The 14,520-nt window shown below is 41.9% G+C and overlaps 2 protein-coding genes across 3 annotated transcripts; one reads left to right on the top strand and one right to left on the bottom strand.

Annotated features, from left to right (window-relative positions):
- Positions 1–3,519: 3,519 nt before the first annotated feature.
- On the bottom strand, positions 3,520–5,720 carry LOC311603118 (uncharacterized protein). Its single transcript, XM_084791949.1, has 2 exons — positions 4,706–5,720; positions 3,520–4,243 (listed from the first exon to the last, which is right to left on the bottom strand). Exon 1 carries the CDS (start codon positions 5,715–5,717, stop codon positions 5,055–5,057), a length of 663 nt encoding a protein of 220 aa, XP_084648075.1. The 5' UTR covers positions 5,718–5,720; the 3' UTR covers positions 3,520–4,243; positions 4,706–5,054.
- Positions 5,613–9,097, top strand: COX20 (cytochrome c oxidase assembly factor COX20). Of its 2 annotated transcripts, none has more exons than XM_084791997.1 (4): positions 5,613–5,754; positions 8,114–8,228; positions 8,315–8,378; positions 8,895–9,097. In XM_084791997.1, the coding sequence occupies exons 1-4, from the start codon at positions 5,716–5,718 to the stop codon at positions 9,025–9,027; spliced, it is 351 nt and encodes a 116-aa protein (XP_084648123.1). In that variant the 5' UTR covers positions 5,613–5,715; the 3' UTR covers positions 9,028–9,097. The 2 variants fall into 2 exon arrangements, with proteins under 2 accessions (XP_084648123.1, XP_084648122.1); XM_084791996.1 differs by lacking the exon at positions 5,613–5,754 and adding an exon at positions 5,817–6,100.
- The last annotated feature ends 5,423 nt before the right edge of the window (positions 9,098–14,520 follow it).

Raw genomic sequence — 14,520 nt, 5'->3', positions numbered from 1 at the left:
ACTCATGCAGATATGACCTGCTTCCCTTAACCCAAAGCCTCACTACCTGTGTGGAAGTTGTTAGTTTTACAGTAACCCCAGTTCTACATTACAGACTCCAATTAGTAAGTCTGGGAGGAACGGAGGTAGCTACACAGGAATTCATGGTTTTCTGACACTATCCACAGCTACCAAGAACACTGGTAGGGAGAGCATCAGGCTGACCCCCGGGGTCTTCAAAGGCTACACCCCACCCACCCACCCATCTTTGAAAGTGAGAGGCAGAAGCCCATTGGCACCTGTCCAAAGAAGTCTCAAAGCTTAACCTGAATCCAGGGAAGCCACTGGTGCTACAGCTACAGAGAAACAAGGAAGAGGGGCGGGTAACAAATTAACACTGCAGAAATCAGTCAGTCGGCCTGCCCCAACAGAGAGGAAGTGAGACGGGAAATAACCTGTGGCCATTTTCAAACAAATGACCAGTGGGAAACAGAAGGCAAGGAGAGTGACAAAAATATCCCGAAAGAGTGAACCCAAAGCTAGTCTGGGCCCGGAATTGAACTGTTGTGAAAGACAAGTAAGTGGAAACGCAGACTGGCTCAGCTGATCGGACTGGCAGCTAATTAGGTGGAAGAGCCCACTATGTATTTGTTGTAATGCCTTTACGGATAGACCAGCCACCCTGTCCACCCGGCATTTGGTTGGTTGTGTGGGGCTGTGTGTCCAGCCACAGCAAACGGGCTAGACAAGCTAGCAATATCTGCAAACTGTGGATTCAGTTAAGGGAACCTGCATTTTTGTGACACCTTCCTAAAGAGATGTGTACAAATGTCTATTTTCCCCAGATAAGGAACTGAGGGCAGACCAAAGTAGTGACACCACCAAGCTGGAGAGGGAAGAATGTTAATGAGAGATGCTTACGATGCAGAGAAGGACGTTACCTCCTCTGTGCATGCTTTTCTAAGAATATCATAAACAAGATCTGTGCCTTGGCTGCCCCATGACCCTAGCCACTGTAAGGATTACTTTGATTTTCTTTGGCACATGCTTTGATCTTGCCAGCCTGTAAATCTGTGTGGTGTACTTCGTAAACAATTTTATGGCCTTGTTTACCAAATAAAACCTTGTGAGATAAATGTAAGCATACTACAACATTTACTCAGTCTTTAAGTGATAGGGACAATATAACCTTGAAACTCATCAAAATCATATGCAGCTGGTGTTGAGTTAAATGTTGTGTGCCCACGCCTTTTTTCTCTGCTCAAACCTACCCTTCTTGAGTGTGTGCAACCACCCTTGTCCTGACAGCCGTGCTCCTGTTAACTCCTGTATTTAAATCTACATTACAACCTTTTAAGCCCATAGTGGTGGTGCATGCCTGTGATCCCAGCACTCGGGGAAGCAGAAGTGGGTCTCTGTGAATTTGAAGCCAGCCTGGGCTACAACCAAGACAGAGAAACTCTGTTTCGAAGGGGAAAAAACCAAAACTTTTATTTTCATTTTCCTCTTTTGAAGACAGAGATTCCCTGTACAGCCCAAGTTGGCCTAAACTTCATTTAATAGCCTAGACTTGCCTCAGTCTTAATAATCCTCCTGCCTCAGTCTCCTGAGTGCTGGTATTATAGGAATGTCTAGCCCTGTCTGGGCCACACGGACTTATGTTAACACGTAAACAGACATACATAGAATAGAATAGAAGACTCAGAAATAAACTCACATAATTTCCCATTGATATTTCAAAAGATTATCTTGTTTGTGGAGGCAGAGGAGGGTGTCAGTTCCCGAGAACAGCAAGTGCTCTTAACTGCTGAGTCATCTCTCCAGCCCTGGTTAACTTTTTTTTTTTTAAACAATAAGAAAGCCTCTTCAACTGAAACTGGGAAAACTAGATATCCACACATAAAAGAATGGCAGTGAATTCCTATCTCTTACCCCGTATAAAAATCTGTTCAAAATGGATCAATGACTGAATGAAGAGCTGAAAACTAAAAGTAAAATTTAGGGGAAATGCTTCAAGATCTAGGCCAGGGAAAGACTTTCTGAAAAGGACATCAGTAGGCCAGGAAATAAGCCCAAATGGCAAATGTGATCACAAACAATCTGAGCTGATTGTGGTGATACATACCTTTAAATTCATGGATCTCTATGAGTTCAAGGCCAGTCTGGTCTACCAAAAACTACATAGTGAGACCCTGTCCCAAAACAAAACAAAACTATATAGGCAATTGATCTAAACAGACAGTAAACACAGCAGAAGGCATAGTCCATAGACTCAACCAAAGAGAAAATATATCAATGAGTGAAAATAATGTTGATAAAATATTCAGTATCAACAAAGAATAGGGGGTGTGGTGTGGTGAGGTTAGGGGGGCAGTCTTGGGATCCATCCTTACTCAAGTGCCTTAAAGATGGGTGATAGTTAGCCGGGCGTGGTGGCACACGCCTTTAATCCCAGCACTCAGGACGCAGAGGTAGGCGGATCACTGTGAGTTCGAGGCCAGCCTGGTCTACAAAGTGAGTCCAGGACAGCCAAGGCTACACAGAGAAACTCTGTCTCGAAAAACAAAACAAAAGATGGGTGATAGTTGTGACTTTTTTTTTAAAAGATGTATTTATTATTTATACAGCACTCTGCCCCCATGTGTGCCTGCAAGCCACAAGAGGGCACCAGATCTCATTATAGATGGTTGTGAGCCACCATGTGGTTTCTGGGAATTGAACTTCAGGACCTTTGTAAGAACAGACAGGGCTCTTCACCTCTGAGCCATCTCTCCAGCCTAGTTGTGACTTATTAACCCACAGCTGCTCTATCTGACTCTGTAGAGCAGTCTTCCTCTGCGTCAGTTGCTTTACTAATCTTAGGGCATTATTCAGTTTTCAAATATTTAAAATTTCTGCCAATGCATTCTCTCGTAGTTAAAAAAAAACTATTTACTTACTTATTTTCAGGCATGTGTTTTGTGTATGTTAGTACATGTACCATGATGTGTATGGGGTGGGGGGGGGAGGGGGGGCATCTGTTTTCTCCTTGCACCCAGTGCACTCTGAGGATTGAACCCAGGTCGTCAGGCTTGGCAGCAAGCTCCTTTTCCAGCTGAGCCATCTGGCTGGCCCTCTATGTAGTTTTTAAAAGATGGTGTTGCTAGGTAGTGTAGCACTCTGGGTTGGCTGTTCTTTATTTAGAGGGTTTGACATACATCTTCTGCTTTCCTGAATTTGACAGTCACTAATAAGAGATTTGATGTTATTGTTTCTGCCTGTGTAGGTGAGTTAACAAATCCTTCCTGTGCCCAGCTATTGATATCGTCTCTTTACGTTGTGTTCTTGACTATAGAGAGGTTCTTTTCTAGTCATGTTTTTTTAGGGTTCTAAGTGTTTTTGTGAGTAAATGTCTATTTCCTTCTCTAGAAATGCATACTCACAGCTGAGCAAGCTGTCCCATACCTTTAATCCCAGCACTTGGGAGGCAGAGGCATTCGGATCGCTGTGAGTTCGAGGTCAGCCTGGTCTACAAAGCAAGTCTAGGATAGTCACAGAGAAACTCTGTCTCAAATACACACACACACACACACACACACACACACACACACACACACACACACACGAAAGAAAGAAAGAAAAGAAAAAAAGAAATACACATTCACATACAAAAATTTTGTTACAATTTCATTGAATAAATTTTCTATGCCTTTCATGTGTGCCTGAGATCCTAGCTGCAGATTCTTAGACTTAATCTTTTTTTTGGTGGGGGGGGGGGGACTTCAAGACAGGGTAGAAGCCACTCTGTAGGCCAGGCTGACCTCGAACTCACAGAGATTTTCTTGCCTCTGCCTCTGGAGTGCTGGGATTAAAGGTGCAGGCCAAGATAGCAGTGCACAATGTTTTTTTTTAAAAACTGCAAATTTTATGTATTTCTGTAGTCATTTTTAATTAAGAAAAAGGGAAAGAGTTTGGAAAAACAGAACTGCTCTTTTCCTTTGTCAACTTTTTCCCAGAGGGAAAAAGCCACACACCTGCACCCCTCCTGAGTTAAAATTTCTACCAGGCTGAATCAGGTGTGATAACGGAGGTCTTGGACCATCCTTAGCCTCCACCAGCCACTCACTGGCCATCGCTGTCACCATATAAAATTCATGAACCGGTTACTTTGTTGAACGTGGTTTGGAGGCAGTCTGAGTCACGCTCTTGGGTCATGGCCACACATACTTGACTCCAGAATAAGCTCTAGTCCCTTTGGGGTGAATTTGGTTTTTTTCATCCACACCTTCAGGAAGGAGAGGAAGACGTGACAGTGAGCTTGTTATTTTTCACACAACAAAAATCTCAAACACATTCCATTTTTGTTAAATTAAGAAACTTTAATATAGCAAATACATGAGAACATTTTTAAAACACGTGAGGCTGACTCCAACTCAGTGTAATCTAGCAATTTCTCAGTCACAAATAAAATGGCCACGTTATTTCTCAGTACTTTTCCAGTTACGTCCTTTATATCGCAATTAGGAATTCAAAAAGAATTCCTCTCTCCTTTATGGAATATTACTGCCTCCAATATTACCTTCCAGACAAGGATTCAAAGCCTGGCTAGCTATGAATTCCAGCAGAGCATCCCAAATTGTTCCTTTTTAATTCTCTAGTAATATTAAAGGCATATACTTTGTAATTGTTGAGGTTCCTTTAAAAAAAATCTACCGCGCATAAACACAGAAACAAAAATCACTTTTACACCCTGGGATCGGTGGAGGGCAGTTAATGAGCACAAAGAACGAGACAGTAAGCAGCCGGCATGGTACTAAGGTGACGTCCTCCCAGCTAACACTGCAGCAAGCCGCCTTAAAGGCAGCATGACTCTGCACAATGGCAGCCCGGCACATTTTCCAGGGAGGGCCGTTTGCAACGAACGGAAGCGGCCAAACCGGGGAAACGCAGAGCTAAACAAAGTCGTTACTGCCGGCTGGACGGGTGCTCGGGCCAGGCAACACACACGGTGTGGACTCAGCCCCGGCTAAGTCACCGTCGCGTCGCCGCACGGCCCCCCTCCCGTCGGACGACACGCGGGGCTTGACGCACGTCCCTTAGCTAGCGGCTGCCTCCATTTTGTCCCGGGTCTCCTCCACGCGAGCTATTTTTAACCTCCCAAATCTGAGGGTGGGGGAGGGCGGGCCCGGCGCTGGGAGGCCGGGGACGGACTGAGGCTGGGGACGCAGGAGGCGGCCAAGGTCACCACAGCCAGGACAAAGGACACGTAGGGGACGAGACCCGCGGAAACTGCGCCAAGCGACTTCCGGCAGCGCGTGGGCCGCCAACCCGGGCTCCCGCCCTCTCGGAGGACAAAGCGGCCGAGGACGCGCGGCCCCGGCTCCGCCCTCGGCGCGCGCCCAGCCCGGGGACGCGCACAACGGTTGGAAATGGCGGTTGAGAGGGAGGAGGGGCTGAGGGAGGCCACGTTTCTCGGGGCTCCCAGTCTCGGGCCGCGCTGCCTGCGAGGCCGGACGGAGCCGGCGGTGCTTCCCTAGGTTGCCTCCTCTCGCGCCCCATTCCCGATGGCCAGTTGCGAGGTTGGGAAAACAACGTGGCCGGGTCCACGGAACAAAGGAGGGGGCCACGGCGGGCTTCTGCGCAGCTAAAGGAACGCTCCCTAAGATGGCCGCCGCCGCCGCCGCCGCCGCGCGGGAGGGTGGGCGGAGCCAGTGCGGCTTCCGTCGCAGGCGTGGGCGGGGCTGACGACTGGCACCCATGGCTGCCGCGCCGGAGCCCCGGGAGCCGGAGAAAAAGGTATGCTCGCAATGGGGCGCGCGGGGGGAGGGCGCGCGGCTTCCTAGCTCTATGCCCATAGCCATGAGGTATCCCATCGGTCTAGTCCTCATATCCTGGATGTGTCCAAATTCCCAGTTGACTCAAACTGGCGAAGAGCAGACCCGCAAGATCAGAATGAAAACGGCGGCTTATTCCTGACTAGTACTGCGCTGTGCTTCGGCAGGAAGGGCCAACAGGCTCCCGAAGGCTGGGCCTTGTGGCGCGTGCCAGTAATCTCAGGCGTGAGGCTGAGGCTGGGGCAACTAGTTCTGCGCCAACTAGTATGTCAGTCTCCTCGCATAGCACCTGGAGCGTCCACTCCCAGGTTAGATCCACTAATAGCTCTGTCCCAGCACCTGTGAGGCACAGGCAGGTGTAGCTGAGTTCAATGCCCGACTGGTCTACAGAGTTTTGTACATCTAGGTCTGTTACATGGAGAAACCCTCTTGAAGAGTTCTGCACATTTAGGGCTCTAGTATCAGAACGGACAGAGTTTAAGTCGAATTTTATTCCAGCTGGGAGGAGAAAACTGTTAGGCCGTGACCAGCTAAATTTGGTAATAGCTTTAACCCCGGCACTCTGGGAGGCAGAAGCAGGCGGATCTCTGAGTTTGAGTTAAAGACTCAAGGCTACAGAAAAACTCAAAGCTACAGGCAGATATGCCCAAAGTAGAATCTGTTCATGGCAGAGAATATACGGCTTTGGCAGCAATGGTTTAGGAGTGCATATTATTCTAAGCAGAAAGATGCATTTTTATGAATACGGAGCTAATAAAGGTGTAGTGGTTTTTGTTTCAAGCTATTGCTCAAACAACTGCATGTGTATTTCTAAGATATGTAGACTCAGGTTCTAGTCCGGGTTGGCAGCTGGGCGGTGGTGCAGCACACCTTCAATCCCAGCACTTGGGAGGTGAAGACAGCCTAGTCTATAAAGCTAGTTCGGGACAGCCAAGATGACAGAGAAAACCTGGTCTGAAGCACACCTTTAACACAAGCGCTTAGGAAGCAAAAACCCGTGTTTTGGAAAAACACTAGGATTTGGACGTGAATTACTTTATCGACTTAAAAAATAAGTGAATAAGCAGATGACTACAATTAAGTCTCAAACATGGAGTCGCTTAAATGGCCCTTAACTGGAAAAAGCGAGCAAAGGGGTAAAAAGGCACTTTAATTTTTAAAGAATGCGGCCAGAAGCCCAGCGGCGGTAGCACACTACTTTAAGGTGTCCACGTCTGTCAAATGAGGAAGAAGCTTTAAGTTTACCTAGTAGGCTCTAAAGGTCCATCCTTGTCTTGTAGAACAGGGTAGACGTTTTTCCAAAATGAAGGTCTGTATTTTCTTTGTAGGTTTTACAAGTGTCCCTGAAACTGGTGTCACAGAACCACTGAACAACCTGAGCCTTCTACAAGAGCAGATATTTGTTTTATCTGAACTTGTGTCCCATCTCCTGCCATTAAGAACCCAAATTAAAAAGGTCTGAATTGGGCAAGAATGTAGAGGTGCCTCTAGCATCCTGTTTTGTGGCGGAAGCTCAGTGTCTATTTTATCATGCCCTGTATACAAATATGTAGTACCACTGCACCAACCAACCCATCATGTCCATATGCAGCAAGTCATTTCAGGGCAGGTGTCAGTTCCTGCAGCTTAGGACTTATTTTATATGATGTTGAACAAAACAGTTCCCAAATCCATAGGGGTGTGTGATACAAATAAAAACACAAGTCATCTGGATAAAGACATTTTACTTTAATAAGAAACAGATCCTTGGGCCAAAGAAAGAAGAGGTGCAGTTCTACCCATCTCTAAAGGAGCTGACTTGCCTTTTGCCCCAATCCCCACCCTGTATAGGATGCATCTCTTCTGCAATCATTGCAGGAAACATTTAAGTTGCTGGGATCCAACACAGGGTGACTAAGTCTTGCTTTTTCATCCTGGAGCTCAGACTGGCCTCCAATTCACAGCAATCTTCTTGAGGCACTTTTCCTGATTGCTGGGATCACAATCACAAACTACCAGACTTATATTAACATAGTCTGCTTTGTCCCCATCCCAGAGCCAATGTTAAGTGACAGGTGTCCTTGTAAGACTACAAAAAGATATTTGGTCATTTTAAACTAGAGGTCATTTACAAGAGCAATTCTTTGAATTATTTCACCCAGAGCAAACTTTAAGTAGTAGATATTTAAATGTCATAATTTTGAGTCCCAAAAATCAGAATTATAACACACTTTTAGTGTTTAAACATCAAGTCAGCTGTCTAGCAAATAGCAATGCTTATAGTACTATTTTAAAATTTTTGTCATCTTCAACTGTTTTGTTGTTTCTTCATTTTATCCTAGCCCTTTAAGCTCCTAGGAATTTTAGATGTTGAGAATACCCCATGTGCACGAGAATCTGTACTGTATGGTTCATTGGGGTTTTTTGCGGCTGGACTTGGACATTTCTTGGCAACCAGTGAGTACTTTTTTACATATTAGAACACTTCTATTGTGAAGCATTTTCTGCACAGACCATAATTATGCTGACCATGTTTTTGACAGGTAGAATTAAAAGATCATGTGATGTTGGAGTAGGAGGATTTATCCTGGTGACTTTAGGATGCTGGTATGTTTGCTGGGGGGCAAAGTGAAGCTAAGGAACAGTATTCTGAGGTTTCCAATAAAACAGCCATCTTCCTTATTGATGGGTGGAATGGTGTGCACTCAACTTGAAACAGGGTCTCTTGAAACAGGGTCTCTCTTCATGGACTAGGGTGGCCTCTGCCTCCTCAGTGTTGAAATTAATGATATAAGCCACCAGTTGTTTTTGATGGAAATCTGTCCTGACTCTGGCAAGGCATAAGTGTATCATCCATCCATTGAATATTTTAACAGATTAATGGATTAAAATATGAAGTTGATTGAGTCCAATTCAAGAGATTCCTACAATATTAATGTTCTATAGCATGCTTAGTTTGTATTTCATGTAGTTTGTATAACATGCTTAGTTTGTACTTCATGTAGTTATTAAAAATAGACCTTTAAAACTTAGTTCAGGGTAGCCATAAGCATTTTGAAATTCTGTAACTAAAATCTTTTTATTCATGGAAACTAGCAATTTATTCATATTCTTTCTTATAAGGTTCCATTGTAGGTATAATTTTGCTAAGCAAAGAATCCAGGAAAGAATTGCCAGAGAAGGAATTAAAAATAAGATTTTATATGAAAGCACCCACCTTGATCCTGAAAGAAAAATCAAGAACAGCAGCAACTGAACCTCTAACTTCACCTTGGGAATCAACTGCAAATGTATACATTATACAATAAAAAAGCTCTCAAAGTGTTTGTGAACTGCATTCGTCACTTAACACAAAAACCTTTTCTGTCCTTTAATATCACTATAGTTCATGGAAATGCCATGAGGGGAGTATAAAACCTTCCACAGTATTCTGGCTTAATCATCTATGGATGCAATAAAAGCCGTTAAACTGAAGGATAAATTACATCTGAATAAGGATGTATCCATTATTGGTCCTAGGCTGTCAAGATGAACCAAAGGGAGAAGGCCGGAAACTATTTTGTTCTCCATCAATCCTTCACTGTAACATGCTTTTCCTTTTGATCACCATGAAGGACAGGGTACAGGGACCTGGTAACTCAGTTTTCAGCCAGTAGCAACCATCAGATTTAGCATTGATAAAAATGAATTTTGCAGTATTTGTCAGCCTAACATGCTGAGGGCCCTGTACTTACGTACTGACAATGCGTTGATCTGAGTTCTAACTGCAGTTATATCTTACCGTGACAGAAACCTCTTGACTGGTAACATCTTCACTACTTACCAAGTTCATTTTCGCAGCAGTGCAACTGAATGAATAAAGAGAGTCAACAAAGCATTTAGTTTCCTTGACTTGTCTGGAACACACCACTATATGACCGCTAATTTCTTTAATCTTGTCCAGTTTCACTGAAACCCAGGCCACCTCAGTACCCAGGTGTTGGTATTATGGTGTGAACTATGCCCTGCTTAAATTTATCCCATCCAATGTGACAGCTGAGCCTCCTGCATACCAGAATCTTTATACTCGACAGAAATCTTTGCAAATTTCCCATTTTCTTTAGGAACTTCTGGGTGTCTGTCTCTAATAGGTGACACTTTCACTGGTTATTGCCTATGTGCTGAGCACAAAACCTAGGTTTCCCCAAAGGTCAGGCACAGCAATTGAACCCCACTGCTATGTTATTCACTAGGTAAACTCTTCCCAAATCGAACACTTAAAACTTTATTAAACTCAACCTACCTTCTATACGCCCTCCATGTATACTGCTTCCTTCATTGTTCCGATAATCCCGAAATGTCATACTACGTGATAGCAGTGGGTACCAGCTAAATAGCTGATTAAAATAGAATTGTAGTGTTAGTAGTTTTGAAGTTTTAGGGTAGGTTATCTACCATTCCTTCCCCCCCACCCTTCCCTCAAACCCCTCCCTCTGATTATTTTTCCATTTCACTAAAAAGGACCTCAAGGAAATTTAATAACAGCTTTTTTTCCTGGACTTGTGACTTGACTGAATTTGGCAACAATAAATCTCAACTATGCTAAAACCAGTATTTGATTTGCAAGCATCCTTTTAGTCTACGTACCTCTAACTCCATCGGTGGTTTCCCTTTGCTTCGATTATATAATGCGGAGGTCTATATAATAAATTCAGGATTCCTGTTTATGCACTTTTCAGCAAAGAGCTAAGGATCAAATAGAGTTTGAATCCTTCTATTCCTAGATAGAAATCTGACAGGTGTCAAAGCACCCCTTTAAAAGTCATGTTACATATACACTATTCTTTGGGTACGCAGACCATAGTAAGTAGGAAAAACTAAACAATATAATTCTGACTTGTAACAGTCTTCTAAAATCAATTTTGAAGCAGCTTAATGGTCTAGTAATTTTCTCAGGTCACTGTAATAGCCAGTATTCACTATTACCACCCAAATACTGGTACTGTATACAACTTAACATTAAGTTCAATTTTTATATATGGTTAAGTATTTGAGAGAACAAAGCTGTTGTAGCAAGGAAAAATTAGCAAGATACAGCTTAAAGTTTTAGTATAAGCACTACCAGATAAACTGTGTTTCCACTTCAGGTAGAGTTGAACAGTATATATTCATCCTTCCAGTCTCTAATGAAGACAGTAAGATCTTAAGAGTACCATCTGTTAAACATTTCTGTTCACTTTTAAAAAGTGTAGATCACTGTAACCTTTAAGTACTGTCTTTAAACCACCTGTTTTTGACACACCACTGGAGGCCAGACATATCTATATTTACTTTATATAAGGGATGTCCCCAAGGAAATGCTTTTATATCATGAAATTATGTGAAAATTTTAGTTTTTCTCAATGTATAATCCTCATAAACTTTTTTTTAGCTGACTCATTGAAAGCCACTAGGTTGCCTTTTGAGGGTACAGCCATTTTTACTGCACAAACCCAAATAACTTATGAAAACTGAAAAGTTTTTTCTCATTGACCTCACCTAGACATTATTCTAGCTTGTTTTACAATAGTAAATGCCCCAGGGAATGGTGCGCCCAAAGCTCAAGCCAAGTTTTTCATTAACTTCAGCATCTTTTAAATTTCAGTTTATTTTGTATCTAATTTTGGACTCCCAAGAATATTCACTTTATTACTCAGAAAAGACCACACAGCCTACTTCCCAGATTTCTTAAAGCTGGTCACTATAAAATCTGGTAAAAATGAAGGAAAAGTACCCTAAAGGTCAGTCTTGCAATAAACAGGCCTCTGAGGATATTAAGTATCTTAAAAACTTAAGACTTGGGTAAAGTCTTCACATGTATTCCTGTAAGCCTATACAAAGATTGACAACTACCAGACATCTCACTTGATATACAAGATATACAAAGGGAAAGTTAGGAAAGCTGTAAGGTGACTGTGTCCTGTCCATTTGGTTGTCAATAGCTTTGTCTGAGGTGATCCTGGAAACCTAGCATAACTGGTAAACATACAAGCAGCAATTAATTTGAATACCTATTAGAATCACTGGAACACACTTAGTTGGGCCCCTTTTACTCTTCACACAGCACATTCACATGGACAGACTAAGAAAAAGGAGATGAAATTTAAATCAACACATTGCTTTTATTACTAAGCTACAAGAAAATGAAGTATGCTGGAAATCTTGGATTCTTGTTTTTTGTCCAGGATTTCCCCATGTCAGCTAGCTACTTAGTTGACAAGCTGTAACCATTTTATCTAGGTATGTTTTTAATACTTGAATTCACACCAAACTTTTATCTGTGTCTTCATATTTTTGTCCAATATTAACCTTTTATGTTAAGTGTAGGGTTTTAATTGGATAAGCTCTCTCTATAGCATGGGCCAAACAAAAGCAGAGCAGATTAACAAAGACCAACAGTAGCTCAACTGTCAGCCCTGACTCAAACCCAATCCACACATTAACTTAAGTTGAACACAGCATTATGCCACTGCCACACAAGGTGTTCAGTTGTCCGAAGAAAGGCCCAGAACCTCCTCGAGGATATTTTCACAGAATACACAGTACCCTAAAATGTCATTAATAACATCAAACAGTAAGCTCCCCATATGCAGATTTAGCTCTTTTTAAAAGCAGTCACCTACTTCCTTCTCTTGCTACAAGTATATACTAAATTTTGTCATAAAGACAGAACTCTTTCCCAAGCTTGTATTTAAGCAGGTAGACAAACTACGGTCCCAGTAACATATTACTGGCCCATCACTTATCTTTAACACCTATATCTAGCCTACCAGCACTGGGTTTGTAATGACTAATTTTAAGGTGTCTCGTTTTCTAAGTAATTATAGTTTAACCTTGATTCTACCTTACAAATAAAGTGAAATTCTAGGGCATTTCAACATTCAATCACCTATACTTTTATTTAATGGGGAAAGATGAAAATGTATAAATACACCAATCCTACCACCTAAGTTCATACTTTCTATCTGCTATATGGCGTGAGACCCACGTATTTACAAATAAACTAGTATACACTTAGTGAAATATTTAAAGATCCTTGGTTCTAACCATTCTTCTATAACACTGCATTTTCCTTCAACCCACACTTTAGCTCACTTCCAAATTTCCAAGGGCTTTGGGGAAAAAAAGGTTAGTGACAAAGATTGAGAAAGTTCTTTGAATGTTTGTCTCATAAAAAAATATATATATACCTCTATCAAGTACTAGTACTGCACAAGTTCAAAACAAAACAAAACAAAAAGCCAAACCAACCAAAAAAAAGGGGGGGGGGACTAAAACTCAAAATTGTTAAGTTGCTAGGGTTTCTTCTTGTCCTCATATTAGTTGAGCAATCACTTTTATCTACCTCTCTGCCCAAATGACAAACTAAAAATCATACAAGGAAAAGGCTCCCCAGGTGAGCAACTGAGTGTTTCGGACAAGCCACAAAGCTAATTACACTCCAAGAATACTCCTTTCAAGTAACCTTGGCCTAACTACACCCTCAATGCATAACCATCTTGACCATTAACAAATTGACACTATTACTAAAAATACGTTACAACTCAAGAGTTTAACAAACTTCATTGCCAATACCCATGCACCAGAATGGTTAATATAGAAAAAATTAGCCTCAAACATCTTATGATGTTTACTCCAAAATAGCTTTAGGTATTGTTGCTCATCTTTCTAGGGAAAACTGAATGAATACTAGAGTGTAATTGTCTGCTACAAATTTTGTTCACTTTTAATAAAAATATATTACATTTATATAAAAAGGGAGTTACGGGTTTTAAGATTCTACATTTTTTAAAAATTCAAATATATTCATACCGATGTGCATACTACTAGGCTTTTACATCCAAGTGCATATTACTACCTAAAAAGCTATTAAAATATTTTTGTGCAGTGTAGTCTAGAATTGTAATTAATGAGCAAACTTATAGAAAAGTAAAACAGGAAATCTTATGTACAAAACAATCTAACCACAAATGTTAAAAATACTGGTTGTTTCCTAGAATAAATCTAAGAAAATTGCTTTTGAGCTAGTCCTAAATTTTCTTAGGTCACAGCCAAGGCCACCAACAAGTAGGACTCTACCAGAAACTTCAGAGACTATTAATTTGTTCTCTTGTACACTTTGACATTTTTTCCTTTGGCATTAACCTACACTACTTTCCAATTCTACTGTTGACCAGCTCTCTGTTGCCTTCAAAGCATCAGCAGCCCTCTGCCCCAGCTTTTGGCTCAGCTGGCACTGGATTACATTAACTATTTCTACAAAAAGAGTGCTTTTTTGGGGGGTGGGGTGTGGAGTGTCTCAATATGTAATGCGTATCCCAGGTTGGCTTCCAGCCTTTAATTTTTCTGCCTCTCTGTAGACTGCAGTACAGGCCTGTGCTACCATGCCCAGCTTGATTGAAAGCGTGTCTTGAACCAACACAGCAATCTTAAGTTCTCTCTGGCAAACATTTGTCTCAAACCAATGTGTTTTGTTCAGTTTGCTTACTACTGGGCATGATTAAGTCAATTTTTTCCTTCAGGTATGTTTCTGTCAGTATTTGGGATTAAAAAAAACTAACCTTAAGACATTTCCTCTATAAAGAAAATTTATATGCATAGATGTAACTAGTGATCTTTTAGTCTAGAGATCACTCCCAGAAAGCATTTTCTCTTTCCCTTTCCTCTAATTTTTGGGGCAATGCATACATCATGTCCTAGTTTGTTACTTGACCCTTTTCTGTTGTACTGA

This window comes from Acomys minous (genome assembly GCF_964271855.1).
Source record: "Acomys minous genome assembly, chromosome: 1".
NCBI classification, from domain to species: Eukaryota; Metazoa; Chordata; class Mammalia; order Rodentia; family Muridae; genus Acomys; species Acomys minous.
This window is presented reverse-complemented; position numbering and strand designations above follow the sequence as displayed.

Bases quoted from the DNA above. Each gene is read 5' to 3' on its own strand.
- COX20 (XM_084791996.1), top strand. From the start codon at position 6,059: ATGTCAGTCTCCTCGCATAGCACCTGGAGCGTCCACTCCCAG. The intron at 6,101-8,113 runs GTTAGATCCACT...ATTTTATCCTAG, and splicing joins CCTGGAGCGTCCACTCCCAG to CCCTTTAAGCTCCTAGGAAT. The intron at 8,379-8,894 runs GTATGTTTGCTG...CTTTCTTATAAG, and splicing joins CTGGTGACTTTAGGATGCTG to GTTCCATTGTAGGTATAATT.
- LOC311603118 (XM_084791949.1), bottom strand. From the start codon at position 5,717: ATGGGTGCCAGTCGTCAGCCCCGCCCACGCCTGCGACGGAAGCCGCAC.